This window comes from Lemur catta, chromosome 1 (assembly GCF_020740605.2).
Source record: "Lemur catta isolate mLemCat1 chromosome 1, mLemCat1.pri, whole genome shotgun sequence".
NCBI lineage: Eukaryota > Metazoa > Chordata > Mammalia > Primates > Lemuridae > Lemur > Lemur catta.
Genome location: NC_059128.1, coordinates 45,332,182 through 45,344,690, shown reverse-complemented (window position 1 = coordinate 45,344,690; position 12,509 = coordinate 45,332,182). Strand labels below are relative to the sequence as shown.

General features: G+C 39.3%; 1 protein-coding gene across 1 annotated transcript; it reads right to left on the bottom strand.

The window, feature by feature from the left end:
• Positions 1 to 8,017: 8,017 nt before the first annotated feature.
• RPS29 (ribosomal protein S29) lies at positions 8,018 to 9,543 on the bottom strand. Its single transcript, XM_045567816.1, has 3 exons — positions 9,399 to 9,543; positions 9,059 to 9,158; positions 8,018 to 8,121 (listed from the first exon to the last, which is right to left on the bottom strand). The coding sequence occupies exons 1-3, from the start codon at positions 9,458 to 9,460 to the stop codon at positions 8,113 to 8,115; spliced, it is 171 nt and encodes a 56-aa protein (XP_045423772.1). The 5' UTR covers positions 9,461 to 9,543; the 3' UTR covers positions 8,018 to 8,112.
• Positions 9,544 to 12,509: the final 2,966 nt, after the last annotated feature.

The window sequence follows — 12,509 nt, the reverse complement described above, 5'->3', positions numbered from 1 at the left end:
AGAAAACTTTAAAGAAAATATTTTTTAAAACACCCCTGAAAAAGTAGGGTGAATAGCAACAATACCGTGGCATAGTATAAGAAAGCCTTGGCCTTGCAGTCAAGCAATTAAATTACGGTTTCACAACTTATTAACTGTGTGTCTTTGAATAAGTCACAACCCCTCCAAACTTCAGTTTTATGATCTATAAAACATGTATAACAACCCTTGATCTTCACATCAGGCAAAGCTGCTGTGAAGATCAATGGAAACAACGTATATGAAACCGCTCTATAAAAACTAAACAAATACAAAATCCTGATATGATAAAATTTCAGATCTGAAAACATCTTTCAAATGCAAGATCAAAAAAATAACAATTCAGATATACAACAACAGTGTTTTTTCCAAGGGCTGTGAATGCTTTCTGCCCTGACAACAGATGGTTAAGACAAAAAGATAGAAGAATGTGATGGCTGAAAAGTAACATACCAAAAAAAAAAAGCCTAAAGAGGAGGATTGTTCAGTGTCAGTGATATGAAAGATACATCTCCCTATGAGTCCTGATAATACCAACAACTAAGCCACCCCAGAAAAAGTGCTATTCAGAATTTCAGAAGTTATAATATTTGACAGAACTGCCCCAAGATAAAACTGTACAACGGTAAAGTTTGGCTTCTGTATCATTTTTACACTGGGTCAACATCCCTTGGATCTCTCAAGCAGAGTGGACCATCTTTATCTTTTGGTTGTGGTTTCGAATATGCACTAGTTTTTACAAACCCTATCCTTTTGTGGTTGACTGAATACATCATCTGGGCTGGGCGTGGTGGCTCACGCCTGTAATCCTAGCACTCTGGGAGGCCGAGGTGGGCGGATCGCTCGAGGTCAGGAGTTCAAGACCACCCTGAGCAGGAGCAAGACCCCATCTCTACTAAAAATAGAAACAAATTATCTGGCCAACTAACAATATATATAGGAAAAAAAATTAGCCGGGCATGGTGGCACATGCCTGTAGTCCCAGCTACTCAGGAGGCTGAGGCAGGAGGATCATTTAAGCCCAGGAGTTTGAGGTTGCTGTGAGCTAGGCTGATGCCACAGCACTCACTCTAGCCCGGACAACAGAATGAGACTCTGTCTCAAAAAAAAAAAAAAAAAATGAATACATCATCTGTGCTATATGTCCACACTTAATCTTCATGAATGTTAATGAGTTAATTATCACCAAAGGAGAACAGATGTGCAAGTGTCATCATGAAATGGGATTTGTGGGTTGTGAAGAGAGAACACAAGGTGAATCAGACTCAGTCTAAATAGTCTGCCAAGAAATGGGTTTCATTTCTTTTTATCATTTTATTGATTTGTCTGTGCGGCCATGAATGTTTATCACTCTGTCAGCTAGCCTTTTAATATGTAATCTTGTTATTATTTAGGAAATAAAATAAAAATCTCCTTTGCCATTCATAAAATGAGATATTACTCTTTGTGGGCAACTGTTAGAAGTTTTAGTAACCCACATATCTTTGGTTCCCTGGGTAAAAGGTTTATTGATTTTTCTGGCACTTGTTAATGCTTGATGTTTGGCAATGGAGTCTCAGCTAGTCTACACAGAGGAGCTGTTTACATGATCAGCATAATTATTACTGGGTTGTACAATTGCATGAGGCTACTGGTACTTACACTCTTACAACATTATTAAACTAAGCCATTCTTTTCTTTCACTGTCACGGCAGCTAAGATCATAAACACACCTACAGTGATCCTATTCTGAACTTAGATTATATACTATAAATATGTATTTGTTACAAAGTCAGCTCCTGAATATATGCTTGTCCTAAAACATGTTCAGAGAGATCAGTGGGATCCTGCATTACTGGTGACAGAATCATTGTAATATACAAGCAGAGAGAAGTCATGATTTTTCTCTTAACACTAGGCTCTCTCTCTCCACTTCTTCAGATACTTCTTCACTCTCTTCCCTTTCTTCCTGACCTCAGTAACTCTAACCACAATCTCAAACAATGGAAATGCACTCCCTTTCCTATTTGTTAACGATGTTATGTAAGTATTTCACAGTTATCTGAATTAATAAGGGTTTTACAATAAACTTTTACTGGCAGCCTGCTGGGTCTGGTGTGCTGACCCAGGACATTAGAAGCAGTGATCAGGAAGAGTCATTCACAAAGAAATGGGAGGGCCTGAAGAAAAAAGAGGAATCCAGGAAGGTGACCAGATGGTGTATGTCCAAAGGTTAAGACAATGTTGGTCATTTTGGCCCAAAGCATGCTTCCTGAAAAGTATCCTTTGGACCCTTAGAACAGAGTCCACTTAAGGTGCACACCAGCCAATTCCAGAGTCAGAAACTTTTAGTTCTTGCCCTAATATCAGTGGTCCTCAAACTATACAGGCAGTCAGGGATCTCCTTCTAACAGGAGAGATGGAGTAGGTGAGTGATGATGCGAAGGGGAGGGCATTATGGTTCTACAGGCCTTCAATACATCTGTCAGAGAATACAGCATTTGTTTGTAGCAGTCAGAAGGTCAAGTCTGGAATCAGCTCAAGGAGTGGTCACTATTGACATACATAATAGGCTGAATTTAACAAAAGGATTTCCAGTAAACAAAGAAAGCCAGTTCTGGCTTCTTTAAATTATCTTCTAATTAACCAAATGACTTTAAGTTCAAGACAGTAAATGATAATTAGCCCATCTAGATTAAGCTTGTCACTTCCTATCTCAATTATTTTAAAACTCCAAAAGAGGATACCTGGAACTAGCACAAATAATAATCTAATCTTTGGCCCCTATATAGTTTTGATTCCTACACACACATATACTCAGTATATCTACAAACTAAGCTTTCTATGTTTTAGATTAATCTTTGGAAAATATCTAATAGCTCAGCCTTCTCTTGCTTTTTCCTTTTTTCAATTTTTGTGGATATTGAGGAAATTCAAACACCTTGTTATACTGTTCTTAATCATACCACTGGAAGAGCATTGCTCTGCCCACCTAAAAGCCCAAATCCCTAAGGCATCAATTACCATTAAAGATAGTTTTCAACAAGAACTATGTCCTAGGCAGAGGTTATGCAAAGCAGGCTGCTTTAAACTGTTGGAGACATTAGCCATGCAAACAGCTGTCTGAAGGCCAGGGTCTCTGGTCTTTCTGTAATGGTAAGAGGAACCATAAAAAGTGAAGAAGCAATGATGCCCAACTAAATTAAAGTCATTATCAAATCTGCTCATTCATTCATTCATTCAATAAATTTTTACTGCATGCCTGCCCCGCTATGTCAGACACTGTCTAGATCTAGATAGAGTGGCATTAATTCAAAGAACACCAAAGATCACTCTAAACCATGTTTTAGAGGAACAGTTGAAATAATCAGGGAAGGCTAATCTGGAAATAAGAAGATTCTAGGAAAACATGAGAGCCTTCCTGCCTAAATATTTAACTCTTCTTGCAGAAAAGAGATTAGACTTGTTTTATACAGAATCACATAGAAGTAACATCAATGGGTGGCAATCAAAATCAGTAGAAGGAAGTCACAGCAATAGTGAGAAAGAACTTGCTGTCCAGAGTAATCTAAAAATGGAATGATCAGGCCAGGTGCAGTGGCTCACACCTGTAATCCCAGCGCTTTGGGAGGCTGAGGTGGGAGGATTGCTTGAGGTCATGAGTTCAAGGATGCAGAGAGCTATGATGAAATGACTGCACCCCAACCTGGGCAATAACAAAGTGAGAATATCTCAAAAACCGAAAAAAAAAAAAAAAAAGAATGATCAAAGCATGACGAAAGAAAGGAAGGGAAGGAAGGGAAGGAAGGAAGGAAGGAAGGAAGAAAGCTGTTTTAGGAGGGGCAGAAGCCTAACTAGCAATCTTGGTACCAGGGACACTACATACTGCACCATATACTTCTGTCCCTAGATACCCCATTCCTAAATGAGTCTTAACCTGACACTTCTTCAAATCAAATCACTTATAATTCTATTACCCAAAGGCAAACACTGCTAATGTGCTGACATGTTTCTTTCTTTCAGTATTTTTTTTCTGTGCACTTGTTTTTTACCATAGTGAAATTGTACCACATATATAATTTTTCACTTTTTATTAAAAATTATTTCACTAGGCTATTTTGTAGTCTACCAATATTCACCAAATCTTTCCCTTATTGTTGAACATTTAGAGTTTAGTGGTAAAAGCAGGAGTTTTCAAGATATGCTACCTGGTTTGAATCTCACTGGCTATGCAATCTTGAGAAAGTTACTTATTTTTTTGTGCCACGGTCACCTCATTTGTAAAATGGGATTATACCTCAAAGTTGTTGTATAAAAGGAGATGCTATACCCTAAATGTTTGTGTCCCCCCAAAATTCACATGTTGAAATCCTAACATGTTGGTTTTAGGAGGTAAGGTCTTTTGAGAAGAGATTAGGTAATGAGGGCTGAGCCCTCATGGGATTAGTGCCTTTATAAAATAGGCCCAAGGAAGCTCATTTGCTCCATCCACCATACTAGGACACATTGAGAAGCCAGCATCTATAAATCACCAAACAGCTTTCACCAGACACAGAATCTGCCAGCACCTTGATCTCGGACTTCCCAACCTCCAGAACTGTGAGAAATGTCTGTTATTTAAGCCACCCAGTCTACTATAATCCATTATATACAGAAACCTGAAAAGACTAAGATAGGACCCACATCTAAGAATATATTTGATGGTTGTTTGGATCTCTCTATAGCATCTATCAAATTTTGCCATCAACATTTATTGAGGTTTTACTAGGTAATTTAATTCAATTCCCCAACAATTGAGGACCTAGTATTAATATACAAGTCGTCTTGCTATATGCTTGCTATGTGTTGTAAGTATGAAAGGAAACATAGCTCCTGTCTTTGAGTCACTAATTGATCTTTGGGGACACAAGGTGCAGTTCTTTAACCTTACAATAAGTGTGTTGTGAATGTTAAGAGCATAAGCATTGATATCAGACAGACCCAAGTTCCGGACCATTTTTGCCTCTTTCTTTGGGAGACCTTAGGAAAATTACTTCATCTCTAAGCCTCAGTTTCCTCATCTATGTAATGAGGACATCATCTACTGAAAAGTACTATAAGACTTAAAAAAGGTAATTCACATAAAACACTTAGCATAATGTCTGGCACATCACAAATTTTAAAAGGGAATCTTTATTAAGTAAGCATTATTCAACTCCTAGCTGACAGGCCAAACCACCTATCCACACCAGCCTTTTCACCACACACACACAGGGCCAGGACTAGCTAGGGAGTGTTTCCCTTCTATACGTTCCCTAAAGCACTGCACATCTTACAGAATTTACACAGGACCATCACACTAGACCAGACCAACTCCAGCTCATCCAAGAGACTCTCATGACCAAATCAAACACATCTCACATCCTTGTTCACCTAAACCACCACTAAGTGTATAAGCTTCTCTCATCTTCCTCCCCATTTTTTCACATTTGCTCAGCTGACACAGCTTCTCATCCACCCTCACTATCTGCAACACAGCTCATCCCATTACCAGAAATCTTTCCTACACTCTCAGTCTCATCTCCCAACATTTCTACCTACCTCCTTACCCTGACTGAAACCTGGCTCTTTCCTTGATACTTCTGCAACAAAGCTCCTTCCTTAGAAAAAGGTACAATGTGTTCAGTAATCTTTCAAAAAATTTGCAAAAATAGTTTAGCTGCAATCAGTTAAGACACTTTTTCCACTCCAGCTTCCCTTCTGTCACTTTCCCTTGTCAGATGAAATTGTAGTGATTGATTCTATATTCATCAGAGGCACACAGTACAGTTGATCATTCGCTCACTGCTTAAAACAGATTCCCCGCTTGGCATCTAGGTACACCACTTTCTTGGTTTTCCTCCTTCCTCAGAGTCTGCTTTGCTGAATCTTCATCTCCCCACCTGTGAACACTGGAGTAACCCAGAAACAGTCCTCTTTGTGTTTATTTGCTCCCCAGACTGTAGAACATAGATCATTGTCACAGGATGTGATCTACATGAGACCATTCATATGCTAAGGACAACCAAAATTCTATCTCCGTTCCTAAGGTCCCCTAGTTTCCAAATGAATTCATATAAATGTTTACTTGGAGAGTTCCACTTGGACATCTAATAGGTATCTCAAACTTAACACATCCAAAACCTAACTTGCTATTCTTCCCAAACCCAGTTTTCCAGTCCTACCTCAATAGCAATTCTAGCCTTCCAGTTGCTCAGGCCAAAACCCTTGCAGTTATTTTTATTTCAGAATATTACAGGGGTACAAACGTTTTGGTTACATGAATTGCTTTTGTACAGTCAGAGTCAAGGTTCTAAGTGCGCCTGTCACCCAGATAGCATGCATTGTACCACTTAGGTGTGAATTTACCCATCCCCTCCTACTCCCTCCCACCTGCTTGGTTTCCAGTGTTTTACTACTTTATGCGTTCTTTACTCCTATCTCCCACATTCAACCCTTCAACAGATCCTGTCATCTCACCCTTCAGAAACCAGTCACTAACTCAACCACTTCCATCTACCCTAGTCCAATCCAAGGTAACTTGCCTAGACTACTGCAAACTCTTATTTCCACCCTTGCCTCACTAAAATCCATTATTTGGTTTACACATGCCAATCAACTTTTAAGGCCAGACATGGTGGCTCACACCTGTAATTCCAAAACTTTGGAAGGCTGCAGTGGGAGGGTCCCTTGAGACCAGCCTGAACATTGAGGCTCTGTCTCTACAAAAATAATTAGCTGGGTGTGGTGAAGCATACCTGTGATCTTAGCTACTTGTGAAGGTGAGCCAGGAGGATCCCTTGACCTAGGATTTAGTTTACAGTGAGCCGATTGTGCCACTGAAGAGAGCATCTCTAAGCTAGTCAACTTTTGATAACCCAGTCATGGCATTCCTCTATCCACTCTCCAACTAGAGGCTCATCTCACAGTATCTAAGGCCTATAATACAGAACTCAACTTTCTCACTGGGCTCTAGCCATGACATTGCTGGCCCAAAAGGCTCTATCCAGGAATTCACTTACCCCCAGTCTCATGTTAGTCACTTGCACTACCACTATACTTACACTTCACCTTTTACTGAGCCCCTCAGTAAATGTCTTTCAACATCATGATTTCGTCTTACACAACCTGCATCCCCACTCCTCCAAAGACTCCAAAATGACTGTTTTTCTCTGAAAGTATACATTTGCACACATTGACACATCTGTATAGTTAATCACTGCTCCCTTCCACGTGATTTTTCAAGCTTTCACCTGTGAAATGTCCCCAAAGCAAGGACTACTATATAACCTCTGAGCAGTTTCCTCTAGCCAGCGCAGGTTTTAGTAATAGTCTTCTTTCACAAAATCCTTTCTCAACAATTTTTAACCCAGCTCATCACTGTTATGAGTCAATTACTCATCAGACTATGTGTCTCAGGTTATACACTGGATGCTCCTGTATATGGCTGCCATTTTCCATAACAAAACACGTTTTTCAAAGCATAAAAATAAAACTGGCGGGGCACGGTGGCTCACACCAGTAATGCTAGCACTCTGGGAGGCCGAAGCAGGAGGATCACTCAAGGTCACAAGTTTGAGACCAGTCTGAGCATGAGTGAGACCCTGTCTCTACTAAAAATACAAAGAAATTATCTGGACAACTAAAAATATATATAGAAAAAACTAGCCGGGCATGGTGGCGCATGCCTGTAGTCCCAGCTACTTGGGAAGCTGAAGCAGGAGGATCGCTTAAGCCCAGGAGTTTGAGGTTGCTGTGAGCTAGGCTGACGCCACGGCACTCTAGCCAGGGCAACAGAGCGAGACTCCATCTCAAAAAAAATAAATAAATAAAATAAATAAAACTGACATTTATCAGAGTTCAACATGAACACTTTTATGTAACTGAGGGGGAACGCCACATATTTTAAAGACAAATTCATTAAGAAATAAAAAATAAATTTTAAAAGATTTCCATAAACAATTACCTATTCTAGTCACATTAAAACACTGAACAAACAAACTGAAGTTTCTTTTAAATTTTATTTTATATACAAAGAGCTAGCATAGTCTCTGTCACTTGGTGGGTGCCGTGGAAAATCCGTTCAAAGAAGATCACTTAGTCCAACTGGAAAAAAAAACAGATAGGAAATGAATTATTTCAAAAAGCTTTAAAATCTCAGCTTGATTCTCACAAAAATGGGTTCAACATAGAACGCTGTTTAATCTTAGCCTCTGAGAAACTAGGGACACAGAACCAGTAAGTCCATTCTCTCATCTGTGATATTCTATCTTCCACTGAGTTATGTGAATATCCACATTATAACATCAAGCTCCCAATGATGAAGTATTTGGCCAGCACTGAGCTTAAAAATACTGTCTCTGCCACACCAGAGATCTCTTATTAACAATTTACATCACTGTAATAAACCAACACAAAAACACCTATTTTTAACAAGTAGGTTCTCCTCAATATCCTATACAAAATAATTAGGAATCAGCTGGTGATTTTCTTAAAGAGCCAACATTAAATTAGTTTTCACCTTCTAGAAAACTATTTAAATGCTTTTTAGCGGCCAAGAAAGCTTCACATAAATATTAACTTGATCAAGGTCATAAACTGTTAAACGGCAGACCCTTCTTTGCTGATTCCTAACAAAGCCTATCCCCAATCCTCAAGCTCATTCCAGTATATGACACTATCAAACATTTAGGATCAGTGGTTCACACATACATTTAGTTAGAAAATGTCTAGATAAATGAGATGTGAAATTCAACTTAGTGGCTTCTGTAAAGTGAATAATTTTATCCAACATAATACATGGGACCTAAAACTGGCAGAGCTGAGTAAGTAAAACGGGGCTAGGCTGGGAAGGCCAAGTTTCAAGTCCTTCACCCTACCCATTCCATTAATCTGAATGCCCAAACCCTCAACAGTGTCACCCGCTACCAACAGCCCTACCAACTAAAACAGAGGAAAAGGTCTCGCTCGAAAGCTCACACTAAGAACCATCACCGCATTCCCTGCCCACAGGAACATGCGAGTATGGCGTCTAGAGACGTACCTTAATGAAACCGATGTCCTTCGCGTACTGACGGAAACACTGGCGGCACATATTGAGGCCGTATTTCCGGATCAGACCGTGCCGGTTTGAGCAGACACGACTGTAAGAGAAAAGACAGCGTTTTTGCAGGTCGCAGAAATTACATGATTCCACACTCAGAGGGGCACCCCCCCCCCCGCACCCCCGACCTTCCCGGACCCAGCAGAGGTCTGTAATGGCGGCACTAACAGCTCGGATTCGGTCTCCCCACACGCGCCGCCCGCGAGCTCCTCTAATTGAGATTTTAAGCGGCCGCACACTCCAAAGAAACTCTTTCCTAAAACCGCAATCTATTTCTCACCAAGAGCGAGAACCCTGGCCGAACTTTCGCGGGTGGCTCCAATAGAGCTGCTGGTGACCCATCTTGCTCTCAGGAGGGCAACGAGGCAAAAGGAAGGATCGGGCGCGCGCATGCGCTCTTCAAATTTTCAGGACACAGTTTACCCAGAATGCCGTGCTAAAAGGTGACGCGTGCGCAATGTGCCAATGTTGCTCCACAGGGTGAATACAACAAACTATTGGAAACGTTCTAGGCCGGCACAGTTGATGACGTCACCACACCGCAGCTTCTAGTGGTGTCTCGCACTGTCATTTCAGCGCCGGACGCGGTGGCGCGCGCCTGTAGTCCCAGCTACTCGGGAGGCTGAGGCAGGAGGATCGCTTGAGTCCAGGAGTTCTGGGCTGTAGTGCGCTATGCCGATCGGGTGTCCGCACTAAGTTCGGCATCAATATGGTGACCTCCCGGGAGCGGGGGACCACCAGGTTGCCTAAGGAGGGGTGAACCGGCCCAGGTCGGAAACGGAGCAGGTCAAAACTCCCGTGCTGATCAGTAGTGGGATCGCGCCTGTGAATAGCCACTGCACTCCAGCCTGGGCAACATAGCGAGACCCCGTCTCTTTTGAAAAATAAGAAAGTGAAGTTTGAAACTCCAAGAAAGTAATGATCTTATAGACTCCTGTCAACTGAATCTTTTATGTTCTTTTAATTAAAATTTGACACTTGGAAAAGGATTCTGCCTCAACTCACAGTGACACCTACTGGAATAAACTTACAAAACAACCTAAATCAGCTGCAGTAATTACAACTCAACGGTAGGAGTTTCCTTCTATTTTTGTTAAACAGAATGCGTTTTCAAATTGGTTTTTTAAATTGACACACTTCAAGAAATACACCTACGCCATTCCAGAAAGAAAAGAAAAAAAACAATTGGAGGTTCCTTTGCCCTTAGTGTATTTGATACTAAAATGTAGTTCGCTGAATTTAAAATGATAAAAATAAAACGGTGAGAAACAAGTAATGTGTAGGATGTGTTGCTTTGACCAGAAAATTTGGTGACAGAATAACTAATGAAAACCGAATGCCAAAAACCAAATCTCTGCTGAAAAATGTCCAAATGCCAGATGGTCATTTATAATGCTTCTAGATAAACCTAAAATTGTACATGGCTCTTATACTTTAACTAGATTTATGAAATATTAGCACAAGATGCAATAATTCAGGAAAATTTTACACATAAATTCTTCTATTATAACTGAAAGACAACACTTTTAGGTATGTTATTTCAGGTTTCTGGTGAAGTCCCCCTACCCAATCCTTAAGTTAGGTACTGTGTGATATGATTAAAGAAGAAGGGGAGTCAGAGATTGAAAAACCAGATATGACTTAATCTCTGCCCTCAAAATTTGGTTATCTAGTGTGGAGAACAGGATTATTTCCCAGAGCTCTTTCTTCCTGTTTCAACTTTCATGCCCAGGCAATATGTATACAACTAAGTGAGCAAAATATTCTGCATTCAATGATGGAAGTGCTTACAAAGTATAAGAGTAAATAGAAATTAATTTTAAATTGAGGTACAGTTGAGGGAACTTTGAGTATAAATCTTATTTTTGAATTTAAGTACATTGGAATAATTTTCATGTTAAGACTATTATTCAAAATGCCTCCCATTTTCTTCCTCAGATTATTGTTAGACTGATCTGTGATCATATATCCAGAATTTAGTCATTTAAAAACCTGCATCTCTCTTGAGTTACCTTCAAGTTCACAACCTTTAGGAATACAATCATACTTTTTCTCTAAACTTTAAAAAATCTATTGCACCATAAACAAAATCTAAGATATATGTTTTGCATGTTTGGCTATTACAATAATATGTAAACTTCAATATTATCCCCCAGTTCTTTCCAGCAGGTCACAATTAGGTCTTTAATTATTTAATTAATCCTTCAAAGCCCAGTGTTTAACAGTGTGTATGTGTATGTATCCATTTCCATTCCAGCAAATATTAATATTTCAATTAACTATATATTTTAAAGTAAAACATAGATACATATACATACACACATACAATATATTTTTAGAAGGAAGTCTTTCTCCAACCCCAGACTCCTATTTATTTCCCCAGTCTCCCTGCCCAAACCAACAAGTTATTTATTTTTTAGTTATTCAGTTTTTAGAAGGATGCTGAAGAAATATTCTGTCTTTGCATCCACTAAAGTAGAAGTAAAAAGGGGGAAAAAGAATTATTATTCTTTCTATCTATATATACACACACGTGTGCACATATATACACATGTATATGTATATATGTATATGTGTACATATACATATACCAGTATTTATATTTTTATATACTATTAACTTTATCTCTTTTCATTTATACAACAGAAGCATACCATACTCAATGTTTCCCACAAATAAATAGCTTATCTTAAAAGGTATAAAAGTTATGATGATATAGATATATATAATAAAGTATGTCTATAAAATAGCATTCTCAGACCAGGCACAGTACCTCATGCCTGTAATCCCAGCACTTTGGGAGGCGGAGGCAGGAAGATTGCTTGAGCCCATGAGTTCAATGTTACAGTGAGCTATGATTCTGCCACTCCAGTGTGGGTGACAGAGCAAGACCCTGTCTCCATGAAAACAAACAAACAAACAAACATACAAAATAAAATAGCATTCTGGAAATGGAGCTACTAGTCCAAAGAATATGAGCTTCTATAGACATTTATAACTTTCCTTGGAGAAATTGTATTAATAACAATTCAGACTCATACCCATAGAGAGTACCTGTTTCCCGCAAGCTCTCAACAGTATGAATTAGCAAACTTTTTTAAATTTGTCATTCAGATAGCCCAAAAACGGTAAGTGTTGTTTTAGTTTGATTTTTGATGAGGCTGAGTATATTTCCCTATGTTTATAAGCCAGACATATACTTTTATCTGGGAACTTCTTTGAGTCCACAGCCCACTTTCTTAATCTGTAGTTTATCTATTTGTGCTTAACATGCAAGGAAATACACCTTTGACCTCCATAATAGTTGCAAAGTTATTTTATTCATCACCATCTCAGATTCTTATTTATTTCTCTAATTTGTTTTTGACATACTTTTCCATACAAAAAGTTT